We start from the raw sequence: 13589 nt of genomic DNA, 5'->3' as shown, positions 1-13589 counted from the left end.
TGGCACCGCTACAACAAAAAACTATATGAAGTGGCAAATGTGCCTCAGATGCTTCTGCTTTTTCTGATACTAGCCTGTGTGTGTATAAACATGGACAGGCATCTGCCTCTGTTAAGGCATAATTTTCAGATCGCGTGTTCAGAACAAGCCACAGTTTTTTTTTCCGATAACACCATCTGTGTTTGAATACCATCTGCCCCAAGTAAGAGACAATTTTTGGAACATTTCTTTTTTTAATTTAAAAAAACATGAATCTGACAGGGTAGATTTCCTTTTCAATACCATTTCTATGCTGACAACCTCCAACTATACATCTCATCCCGTGACATCACCCTTGCATTGCTACAAAACACCAGTGACTACCTGTCTGCTGTCTCCAACATCATTTCCTCTCTCTACCTGAAAACGACTCTTTCTAAAACTGAACTACTTGTCTTCTCCATCTACTAACTTATCTAAAACCTGATAGCGTGTGGCACTACCACAATGCCTAGGCAACACACCCGCTGTCTCAGTGTTATGTTTAACACTGATCTTTCCTTCACCCTATATATTCAATCTTTTGCCCGCTCATGGCACCTGCGCCTCAAAATCATTTCTTAAATTTGCATTTTTCTTACCCTGGAAACAACAAAAACTCTCATTGTTTTTCTCTTCCATTCTTGTCTGGATTACTGTAACTCATTACTAATCGGTCTCCCTCTCACTAAACTCTCCCCTCTGCAATCCCTCCTGAATGCAGCAGTCACACTCATCTATCTATCTAACCACTACTCCGATGCCTCCACCTTGTGCTAGTCATTGCACTGGTTACCCATACAGTACAGTATTCAATTTAAAATTCTCACTCTCATCCACAAAGCTCTCCACAGTGCTGCACCCCCTATATCTCTGCACTCATCTCAGGCTATCACCCTACCTGTGCTCTACACTCTGCAAATGCAACTAACATCCACCGTAATCCTAACCTCTGCCTCCCCTCTCCAAGATTCCTCTCGAGCTGCACCAGTTATCTGGAATGTCCTACCCCAAGCAATTAGGTTTTAGGAGCTCCATAAAAGCACATCTTTTTAGGTTGGCCTAACACATCCTCTAATCTAACTCTTCCCCATTCACCCCCCTCAACCTCGTTCTTCAGAGCCTGATCCATCAGTATCCACCACACCTCATGCACTCAGAAGCACTACAGATATCGTCTGGTGATCGGCTCATGCAGCTTTATATATACTGCACTAATTTGTTAAGATGTCTGGACCATTGTACAACACAAGCACTTTTTTACGTGTGCCACCCCTGTCTCCTCATAGATTGTAAGCTCTTGCGAGCAGGGTCCTCATTCCTCTTGTTTTAATTGTTGACTTTTTGCTGCTATGTAATATATGATTTTGTTTGTACATGAACCCCTCATTGTAAAGTGCTGAGGAATACATTAGCGCTATATAAATAAAGATTATTATTATGAATTACTATTGCTGTCTTTGCATTTAAAGAGCTGGAAGGAGAGAGAGAGAGAGAAAAAATTGGAATAAATAAATAAAAAGAATGACAAGAAAAATAGGTCCTAGGAGACCTCAGAGTGCCGTACATCAATTTCCAGGCCCAGAATTGGGCCAGAAACAAATGTCAAGAAATTGGCTCATCTTTAGTTCCTATGACGTGTTTTTGCTCTGCTCTCTCTAGGTTACCAAGACTATGGAGATTACTGGAGAGGAAATTATGAAACCTTGACTGATGATATCAAATATAAATACAGCAGGGAAGACTTGATGAATGATGTGAACAAGACATTCTATGAGGTACCAAAAAAACATTAAAATTGTAATTCTAATCAGGGTGCGATTCCTAACCAGGCTTTCTTGAAACCTGGTCAGGTGTTCCTCAGAAGGCAGCTGTGGGAAGAGTTGTCATTTTGATACCTAGGATACCCCCAACAATTTTAAACACAATTATTAGATTATTGAATGCTATTCCCTCTCTATACCATGCTTCTTTGAGGTAACACTGTAATTAAAGCTTAAACAGGAGTGAAAACATTTCAGTGCAGCGGTGTAGCTAAAGGTTCATGGGCCCTGGTATAAATGTCCACCTTGGGACCTCCATGCAACTTCTCTTTGTGACAGCTGGCTGCTCCCTGCATATAACCTACAGTTGTATTGCTTATAATGTTCCCGCTTAGCCTTTGTAGCTAGTGAACAGGAAAATGAGTAACTGCTCCCCGTAAGCAAGGCAATGCAAAACTGCAACCATGGGGGGTACATAGAAATCATTGGGCCCAATAGCAAGAATCTAAATTGGGCCCCCATGACCTATTCATTGCCCCTCCCACTACCTGTTCCTGACCAGTATATACAGTAGTGTACTGACAAGTGAGGTATGAGGTATAAGTTACAGCTCGTACCTCACATATCAGTACACTGGTGTATATACTATATATCTTAACATACTGCATCCATTATACCTTATACCTTATATCAGTACACTGCTGGATACACTATATATCTGTACACAACACATGTATTGTACCTTGTACCTCATATCAGTACACTGTTGTATATACTATACTAGCTGAAGGACCCGGCTTCGCACTGGTATATTTGATCTATTTAATTTAATGTTTGTGTGTGTCATTAAAAGATATCAACAGTATCCACTAGAACAGTGACATCCACAGCCCCCCACTCCTTAACACTGACCCCCCCCCCCCCACAGTGCCCCGTCTCATTAAAATGGGACCTCCACAGCAGCTCACCCCCTTAACTTTGACCTTTACAGCAGCCTGCCCCTTTAACACTGAGTTTCACAGCACCCCACCCCCTTGACAGTGACCTCCACAGGGGCCCGCCCCCTTAACAGTGAACTCTACATCACCAGCCCCTTAACACTGATCATAGGTTACTACCGTCCCCTTAACTGACCTCAACCATTCCCGGCCCCCTTAACAGAAACCTCCACAGCAACTGCCCCTTAACCACCTCAGCCCCCAGTGCTTAAACACCCTGAAAGACCAGGCCACTTTTTACACTTCTGACCTACACTACTTTCACCGTTTATTGCTCGGTCATGCAACTTACCACCCAAATGAATTTTACCTCCTTTTCTTCTCACTAATAGAGCTTTCATTTGGTGATATTTCATTGCTGCTGACATTTTTACTTTTTTTGTTATTAATCGAAATTTAACGATTTTTTTGCAAAAAAATGACATTTTTCACTTTCAGTTGTAAAATTTTGCAAAAAAAACGACATCCATATAGAAATTTTGCTCTAAATTTATAGTTCTACATGTCTTTGATAAAAAAAAAATGTTTGGGTAAAAAAAAAAATGGTTTGGGTAAAAGTTATAGCGTTTACAAACTATGGTACAAAAATGTGAATTTCCGCTTTTTGAAGCAGCTCTGACTTTCTGAGCACCTGTCATGTTTCCTGAGGTTCTACAATGCCCAGACAGTACAAACACCCCACAAATGACCCCATTTCTGAAAGTACACACCCTAAGGTATTCGCTGATGGGCATAGTGAGTTCATAGAACTTTTTATTTTTTGTCACAAGTTAGCGGAAAAAGATGATTTTTTTTTTTTTCTTACAAAGTCTCATATTCCACTAACTTGTGACAAAAAATAAAAAGTTCTATGAACTCACTATGCCCATCAGCGAATACCTTGGGGTCTCTTCTTTCCAAAATGGGGTCACTTGTGGGGTAGTTCTACTGCCCTGGCATTCTAGGGGCCCAAATGTGTGGTAAGGAGTTTGAAATCAAATTCTGTAAAAAATGACCTGTGAAATCCGAAAGGTGCTCTTTGGAATATGGGCCCCTTTGCCCACCTAGGCTGCAAAAAAGTGTCACACATCTGGTATCTCCGTACTCAGGAGAAGGTGGGGAATGTGTTTTGGGGTGTCATTTTATATATACCCATGCTGGGTGAGAGAAATATCTTGGCAAAAGACAACTTTTCCCATTTTTTTATACAAAGTTGTCATTTGACCAAGATATTTATCTCACCCAGCATGGGTATATGTAAAAAGACACCCCAAAACACATTCCTCAACTTCTCCTGAGTACGGGGATACCAGATGTGTGACACTTTTTTGCAGCCTAGGTGGGCAAAGGGGCCCATATTCCAAAGAGCACCTTTCGGATTTCACTCCTCATTTTTTCCTGAATTTGATTTCAAACTCCTTACCACACATTTGGGCCCCTAGAATACCAGGGCAGTATAACTACCCCACAAGTGACCCCATTTTGGAAAGAAGACACCCCAAGGTATTCCGTGAGGGGCATGGCGAGTTCCTAGAATTTTTTATTTTTTGTCACAAGTTAGTGGAAAATGATGATTTTTTTTTTTTTTTTCATACAAAGTCTCATATTCCACAAACTTGTGACAAAAAATAAAAACTTCCATGAACTCACTATGCCCATCAGCGAATACCTTGGGGTCTCTTCTTTCCAAAATGGGGTCACTTGTGGGGTAGTTATACTGCCCTGGCATTCTAGGGGCCCAAATGTGTGGTAAGTAGGTAAATGACCTGTGAAATCCGAAAGGTGCTCTTTGGAATGTGGGCCCCTTTGCCCACCTAGGCTGCAAAAAAGTGTCACACATCTGGTATCTCTGTATTCAGGAGAAGTTGAGGAATGTGTTTTGGGGTGTCTTTTTACATATACCCATGCTGGGTGAGATAAATATCTTGGTCAAATGCCAACTTTGTATAAAAAAATGGGAAAAGTTGTCTTTTGCCAAGATATTTCTCTCACCCAGCATGGGTATATGTAAAATGACACCCCAAAACACATTCCCCAACTTCTCCCGATTACGGAGATACCAGATGTGTGACACTTTTTTGCAGCCGAGGTGGGCAAAGGGGCCCATATTCAAAAGAGCACCTTTCGGATTTCACAGGTCATTTTTTACAGAATTTGATTTCAAACTCCTTACCACACATTTGGGCCCCTAGAATGCCAGGGCAGTATAACTACCCCACAAGTGACCCCATTTTGGAAAGAAGAGACCCCAAGGTATTCGCTGATGGGCATAGTGAGTTCATGGAAGTTTTTATTTTTTGTCACAAGTTAGTGGAATATGAGACTTTGTATGAAAAAAAAAAAATAAGCATTTTCCACTAACTTGTGACAAAAAATAAAAAATTCTAGGAACTCGCCATGCCCCTCACGGAATACCTTGGGGTGTCTTCTTTCCAAAATGGGGTCACTTGTGGGGTAGTTATACTGCCCTGGCATTTTCCAGGGGCCCTAATGTGTGGTAAGTAGGTAAATGACCTGTGAAATCCTAAAGGTGCTCTTTGGAATATGGGCCCCTTTGCCCACCTAGGCTGCAAAAAAGTGTCACACATGTGGTATCGCCGTATTCAGGAGAAGTTGGGGAATGTGTTTTGGGGTGTCATTTTACATATACCCATGCTGGGTGAGAGAAATATCTTGGCAAAAGACAACTTTTCCCATTTTTTTATACAAAGTTGGCATTTGACCAAGATATTTCTCTCACCCAGCATGGGTATATGTAAAATGACACCCCAAAACACATTCCTCAACTTCTCCTGAGTACGGCGATACCAGATGTGTGACACTTTTTTGCAGCCTAGATGCGCAAAGGTGCCCAAATTCCTTTTAGGAGGGCATTTTTAGACATTTGGATACCAGACTTCTTCTCACGCTTTGGGGCCCCTAGAATGCCAGGGCAGTATAAATACCCCACATGTGACCCCATTTTGGAAAGAAGACACCCCAAGGTATTCAATGAGGGGCATGGCGAGTTCATAGAAATTTTTTTTTTTGGCACAAGTTAGCGGAAATTGATATTTTTAATTTTTTTCTCACAAAGTCTCCCGTTCCGCTAACTTGGGACAAAAATTTCAATCTTTCATGGACTCAATATGCCCCTCACGGAATACCTGGGGGTGTCTTCTTTCCGAAATGGGGTCACATGTGGGGTATTTATACTGCCCTGGCATTCTAGGGGCCCTAAAGCGTGAGAAGAAGTCTGGAATATAAATGTCTAAAAAATTTTACGCATTTGGATTCCGTGAGAGGTATGGTGAGTTCATGTGAGATTTTATTTTTTGACACAAGTTAGTGGAATATGAGACTTTGTAAGAAAAAAAAAAAAAAATTCCGCTAACTTGGGCCAAAAAAATATCTGAATGGAGCCTTACAGAGGGGTGATCAATGACAGGGGGGTGATCAATGACAGGGGGGTGATCAATGACAGGGGGGTGATCAATGACAGGGGGGTGATCAATGACAGGGGGGTGATCAATGACAGGGGGGTGATCAATGACAGGGGGGTGATCAGGGAGTCTATATGGGGTGATAACCACAGTCATTGATCACGCCCGTGTAAGGCTTCATTCAGACGTCCGGATGCGTTTTGCGGATCCGATCCATCTATCAGTGCATCCGTAAAAATCATGCGGACATCTGAATGGAGCTTTACAGGGGGGTAATCAATGACAGGGGGGTAATCAGGGAGTCTATATGGGGTGATCACCACAGTCATTGATCACGCCCCTGTAAGGCTTCATTCAGACGTCCGGATGCGTTTTGCGGATCCGATCCATCTATCAGTGCATCCGTAAAAATCATGCGGACATCTGAATGGAGCTTTACAGGGGGGTAATCAATGACAGGGGGGTAATCAATGACAGGGGGGTGATCAGGGAGTCTATATGGGGTGATCACCACAGTCATTGATCATGCCCCTGTAAGGCTTCATTCAGACGTCCGGATGCGTTTTGCGGATCCGATCCATCTATCAGTGCATCCGTAAAAATCATGCGGACATCTGAATGGAGCTTTACAGGGGGGTAATCAATGACAGGGGGGTGATCACCACAGTCATTGATCATGCCCCTGTAAGGCTTCATTCAGACGTCCGGATGCGTTTTGCGGATCGGATCCATCTATCAGTGCATCCGTAAAAATCATGCGGACATCTGAATGGAGCTTTACAGGGGGGTGATCAGGGAGTCTATATGGGGTGATCACCACAGTCATTGATCATGCCCCTGTAAGGCTTCATTCAGACGTCCGGATGCGTTTTGCGGATCCGATCCATCTATCAGTGCATCCGTAAAAATCATGCGGCCATCTGAATGGAGCTTTACAGGGGGTTGATCAATGACAGGGGTGTAATCAATGACAGGGGGGTGATCAGGGAGTCTATATGGGGTGATCACCACAGTCATTGATCATGCCCCTGTAAGGCTTCATTCAGACGTCCGGATGCGTTTTGCGGATCCGATCCATCTATCAGTGCATCCGTAAAAATCATGCGGACATCTGAATGGAGCTTTACAGGGGGGTAATCAATGACAGGGGGGTGATCACCACAGTCATTGATCATGCCCCTGTAAGGCTTCATTCAGACGACCGGATGCGTTTTGCGGATCCGATCCATGTATCAGTGCATCCGTAAAAATCATGCGGACATCTGAATGGAGCTTTACAGGGGGGTAATCAATGACAGGGGGGTAATCAATGACAGGGGGGTGATCAGGGAGTCTATATGGGGTGATCACCACAGTCATTGATCATGCCCCTGTAAGGCTTCATTCAGACGTCCGGATGCGTTTTGCGGATCCGATCCATCTATCAGTGGATCCGTAAAAATCATGCGGACGTCTGAATGGAGCTTTACAGGGGGTTGATCAATGACAGGGGGGTAATCAATGACAGGGGGGTGATCAGGGAGTCTATATGGGGTGATCAGGGGTGATTAGGGGTGATCAGGGGCTAATAAGGGGTTAATAAGTGACGGGGGGGGGGTGTAGTGTAGTGTAGTGGTGCTTGGTGCTACTTTACTGAGCTACCTGTGTCCTCTGGTGGTCGATCTAAACAAAGGGGACCACCAGAGGACCAGGTAGCAGGTATATTAGACGCTGTTATCAAAACAGCGTCTAATATACCTGTTAGGGGTTAAAAAAAACACATCTCCAGCCTGCCAGCGAACGATCGCCACTGGCAGGCTGGAGATCAACTCTCTTACCTTCCGTTCCTGTGAGCGCGCGCGCCTGTGTGCGCGCGTTCACAGGAAGTCTCGCGTCTCGCGAGATGACGCGTATATGCGTGACTGTGCGCAGCGCTGCCACCTCCGGAACGCGATCCTGCGTTAGGCGGTCCGGAGGTGGTTAACAATGACTGCCACAGTACCCCACTCCCTTAACAGTGACCTCCACTGTACCCTGCTCCTTTAACAGTGACTTCCACAGAGCTCCGTTCCCTTAAAATGTCACTTCCACAATACCCCACCCCCTTAACAGTGACCTTTACAGCACCCCGCCCCTTAACACTGACCTCCATAGCAGACCATCCCCTTAACTGTGACCTCCACCATTCCCTGCCCCCTTAACTGAGACCTCCACAGTGCCCGTCCCTTTAACGGTGACCTCCACAGCATCCCGCCTACTTAACAGTGACCTCCACAGCGGCCGCCCCTTTATTAGTGACCTCCACAGTACCCCATCTCCTTAACAGTGATTTCCACAACACCCCGTCCCCTTAACAGTGGCCTCTACAGCAATCTGCCCCTTAACACTGACCTCCATAGCAGACAGTCCCCTTAACTGTGACGTCCATAGCAGCCAGAGGTCTGGTTTTAAGCTGGACAGTCCGGCTTTCAGACTCCCTGTCCTCTGTCTGGCGCAGGGCCTGGATGGACACAGGGATGTCCTTTTGAACAGCTCACTCTCAGACAGCAGCACTATGCTGTCTGAGTGTGAGTTGCAGGGAGAAAGTCGCCCTCCCTCCCACCCCTACTGCTGACAGAAGTTGATTTTTACCTTCATTTTTTTCAATACCTGTCGGTTACGGAGTGGGGGGGGAGTGGTTTAACCAGATTGGGGCGTGGCTTATTGGTACCTAGACGCTGGGTTTTTAAGTCCATCCTTTGAGGGTGGCCTGAATGGCCACCCCACCGGCTCCCTTAACTGTAACCTCCACAGCACTCTGCTCCCTTAACAGTGTCATCCACAGCGCCCTGCCCCTTTAAAGCTGACCTACAGCAGTGAAGAAAAATGGCTGGGTTGTTATGGAAACCTGGTGTAAAACTGTGTGTATGTGTAGACTAAGGACCTGCAATCTTCTATTGGCTGATAAGGGACATGTGATCCGTGTGTATGGCATTTGGGATATGAAGAGAAAGACCTGCAGGCTTCTATTGGCTAATTTAGGTCATGTGATGTGCCATATTTTAATTTTTTGGGAATATCTCAGGAACGGTACGTCCTAGAGGGCTGAGACACCTGATGTACACTGCATCTGTTATACCTCATACCTCACCTACTGGGTATACTACATACCTGTGTCCACTGCATCTATTATTTTATATATATATATATATTTATATATATTTATATTGTGATACCAATGCAGGATTGGTGGCGGAAGGGAGGTATATTTCTCCAAGATTCCTCTCCTATGTGAAGTAGCAGGTGAAAGACTCACCTGTGAGGTAATGAATAAAGCAGCACAGAGGGTGGGGATATAACAGAGCCAGGAGGTCAGTCTCTCTCTGCTTGGGGACACAGAAAGCATGTCTGTGTGAGTGAGCCAAACGTGAGTAAAAGGTTGTTGAAAGTCTTGTTTTGTGAGCTGACAGGGAAAAGCCCTCCAGCAGGTAGACAGGGACGTTATATATATCGTAAGTGCCGGACAGGCGAGTTTTTTTTTTTTGCTGTTTTGTTATTTTTATTTGCAACCTTATGAATAAACTTGGCTACAAGTCAGCTTAAAACGTATTCCTCGGCTTTTGGTCTGAATCAGAGGGAACAGACAAGTGTCCTTTGACCCCAGCAAAGTCGATCCCAAGCGTAACCCCTCACAATATATATATTATATAGAGCAGTGTACTGATGTGAGAAGTACAAGGTATATGCAGTGTGTACAGATATATGTGGTCAGTTATATATATGGTTATTGTGTGAGATGCATAAGGTAATAGTGGTTGCAACTGTCTGCAGTATTATATATATGAGTGAGCTATGAGTAACAATAGGGAAGGGGGGGGGGGGCAAATTAAGAGAAAGGAAGAAGACCTCCTCTTAATACCACTCCATTCTAGTCTCAGTGGAGAGCTCATACTGCAGTTCTTCTCCATGCTGTTGGGGGTTAAAGGACCTGTGATGATGATGTCATCACAGGTCCTGGCAGATGTTGATACGTAACCTGGGAACTACACCATGGTCTGTGCAGTTACTTTACTAGATGTACAAGACCTGTGATGCTGAAGATGTCATCACAGCCTGGTCCTGGCAGATGCTCCTATTTAACCTAGCAACCACACCAATCTTTGTGCAGTTACCTTATTATATATACAGGACCTGTGAGGACATCACAGGTCCTTTAGCTTTCTCCACTGATGATAGGGATTCTATACTAGAGCTGGACAGTAATGAGTGTAATCAGGGGACGGGGCCTTTGGTTCACTGCGGGCCCCTTTTCCCCATGGGCCCCATAGCATAGTCTACCTGTCACGAACCAGAGGGTGTGAACCCACTGTGCCACGTGTCCTACCTCATCTAAGGGCGTTGTCTAAGTGAACCGCTCGTTCTTCACATTACTCCTGATGGTGGGGATAGACTTTCCCGAGGGGGAACACCAGGTCGTTACCTCTTGAGGAGGATTGGCACACAAGGCAGCTTGTCCAGACAGACCAGGAGGTACCAGAGCAAGGTACCAGAGGTACAGACGTAGTCATAACCAGGAGCAACAGTGCAGGACAGAAGGATGAGGCAGAGGCAAAGTCAAACAAGCAATAGGTCAGGGCAGGTGGCACAGGTACAGGTCAGACAATACGGATCGGCAACAGGAGAGTCCAGGCAAGCAGGAAGGGATCAAGCAGGTAGCAGAGTCCAGTAACACAAGCAGAGATATCAGCAACCTTTGCAAGACACTAGGACATTGACACTGAGGCATCTGGGAAGGGGGCTGAACTACTTATATACATGCAGGAGGGATTAGTCAGCGAGGTCAGATGATCTGACCCATAAAGCACAGGAAGTGACGCGCACCAGCCCTTAAGAAAGAGATGCAGGGAACAAGCAGCAAGCAGGGCTGAAAGGAAACTGTGGAGCGGATCCCAGAACAAACAGTACCTACAAGGACAGAGCCCAGGACTGCATCGGTGAACGGGGAAGCACTGGCAGAAGATCACCGCTGAACACGGCTCCTGAGACCGCAGCGGTAAGCGGGGGAACAGCGGCGCACTGCAGCCGCTGTTACACTACCTCTATTGGAGGTATGCAACTGACCGCAACAAATAAATATAATGTACAGCATGCCCTCATTAGCTATAAAGCAGCCATATATACAAGACCACTTCAGGCAAATAGTATTAGATAGCATCCAGGTCTAGTGCAGCAAAGGTTATAGTTATTGTTACAGTGACCCACTGGTCACTGCTAATGGGTTAATTCTATGCTGCTAACGGGTTAATATGGTTCATTTCTAAAGCTGTTAAAATGTTTACAGTGATGCTAACTATGATCTATGCACTATGTATTCCAAAAGGCTACATATGGGTAGGGAATAGTTAACTGGCAGTTCTTAGTAACAGTTTTAGGCTTTTGGGATGGCCCCATTTTCACCTGGCTAGAGAGTAGTTCCTGGCAATTCAGCTAAGAGGAAAGGTGTGGATGATGCTGTTGGTGTGTAAGCCAGACAAGCTAAAGCAGGAGAGGATAGAGAGGACTGTGCAGCTGTAACTGTAGGACTGTGCAGTTCTCACTATGATCATTGTTAGTATTTACACCTTGTGTGGATGTACCCTAAGTTATGCTCACACGTAGCGAATACGCCACAGATTTTCTGTCCAGATCTTCAGGTGGAAAATCTGCAGTGGCTTACAGTAGCAGCAAAGTGGATAAGACTTTAACAAATCTCATCCACACTCTGCAGAAAAATATCCATGTGGAAATAGATGTGCATCATTTTAGTCTGTGGATGTTTACCATGGATTCCACTCTTTTACCACGGCAAATAGGTGACAAAATCTGCACAATGTACTGCGGCTTAGCACATCTTCCTTTGCCAACCTTTTCCCTGCTGCAAGCCTCTGGCAAGTGTTGCTAAAGACATTTATATTCACTTAAATTGGAAAAGCTCTGTTCTCTACACAAGGCACAGATGGCTGCCTCCAGCGCCAGATCTAGTTTGGAACACCTGATCAGCAGGGATGACAGGTGTTAGACCTCTGACAACTAGGAAACCCCTTGAAGGGGGAACCAGTTTGTAAATCGTCTTGGTTATGCTTATTGTACTTATTGTATTATTATGTATGTGCACCCTTATCATATGTATAGCACCATGGAATGAATGGCACTTTAATAATAGATAATAATAAAAAATAATAAATGGTTTGGGCACAGATTCCTTATGCCATTTTCATATATATTGACTAACAATGGTATGCTGATCTTATCAATGAGATAACCTACAGTATTTCTATCCAGATCTTACCGCTCTACAAGGAACTACATGCATATGTGAGAAGCAACCTGCAGAAACATTATGGTTCACAGTATATTGATTCCACAGGATGTCTTCCTGCCCATTTACTTGGTAAACTTTTTCAGAAACTATAATACACGAATGTTACTAATTTTATTCAACCTGTTCTTTTTCTTCTAAGTATTAGTATTTGTTATTGGCATTATTATAGTATGTATGTAATCATTACTACTAGCTGAGTTATTCTTCCTCTTTCTTTCCCTCAAGGTGACATGTGGGGAAGATTTTGGACAAATTTGTACCCTCTTGTAGTCCCCTATCCAGATAGAGAAAGCATTGATGTTACACCTACAATGGTTGCACAGGTAAGACTTCAGATATGCTGGAATATACTGAAAAATCTACATAATTGTGTTTTTTAATACTCGATATATTCATCATAATGCACCCTAACCACCAACCATACAGGGGATTTGTTTGCACCCATCTACACTCTTGCTTGCTAAGACAAAGGTTTTGACTACCCATTTTCTTCAGCAATACAGTCAACCTGTGCTGGACCTACTCTCTTAAAGGGCCCTATACTTGCATGACCTGGGCCCCATCAATGAAAAAAAAAAAAAAAAAAAAAAAAAAATAATATATATATATATATATATATATATATATATATACATATATATACTATTGAGTATACCCCCTGCCCCCCAGCCCTAGTGCTAAAGGCATATTTAGATGGACATACTATTCAGCACTACCAAACATACAGGAGAATACAGCACTATATACCTGTTATATCCAGTGATGTCTTCTCAGATGTAGATATTTTCTTTCCTCATCTTCTCCATTGGAAGCAGCATCTTTCAGGCATGTCTCATCTCTGCAGAGTTTGCAGACATCCTAGATTCCTCACTTTTCCATCATCCTTCCCCTCTTCGTGCTCCAAAAGTTTCATCCTGATGTCACCCCTAATACTGTTCCTGTTGTGCTCCCCAATGCTCCCAAATACTACACTGCAGAAATAATAGTGCCATAAAGATAGTACCCCCAGAGTAAAATTATTCCTAAAAGTCCCACCAATAGTAATTCTCTACCAGAGTGCTCTAATTACACTGAACAAAAATATAAACGC

General features: G+C 44.0%; 1 protein-coding gene across 2 annotated transcripts in view; it reads left to right on the top strand.

Annotated features, from left to right (window-relative positions):
* The window catches only part of ACE2 (angiotensin converting enzyme 2), a 129573-nt gene that overhangs the window by 36217 nt on the left and 79767 nt on the right, over nt 1-13589 (top strand). For both annotated transcript variants that reach the window (XM_040423317.1, XM_040423316.1), the window contains 3 exons: nt 1681-1796; nt 12460-12568; nt 12725-12822. In XM_040423317.1, coding sequence (XP_040279251.1) covers nt 1681-1796; nt 12460-12568; nt 12725-12822 — 323 coding nt within the window. The remainder of the gene's footprint in view (nt 1-1680; nt 1797-12459; nt 12569-12724; nt 12823-13589) is intronic.

The sequence above is a fragment of the Bufo bufo genome, chromosome 3, assembly GCF_905171765.1.
Source record: "Bufo bufo chromosome 3, aBufBuf1.1, whole genome shotgun sequence".
In the NCBI taxonomy this organism is placed as follows: Eukaryota; Metazoa; Chordata; class Amphibia; order Anura; family Bufonidae; genus Bufo; species Bufo bufo.
The sequence above is the reverse complement of the archived record's forward strand: the minus strand, read 5'-3'. Positions and strand labels throughout refer to the sequence as shown.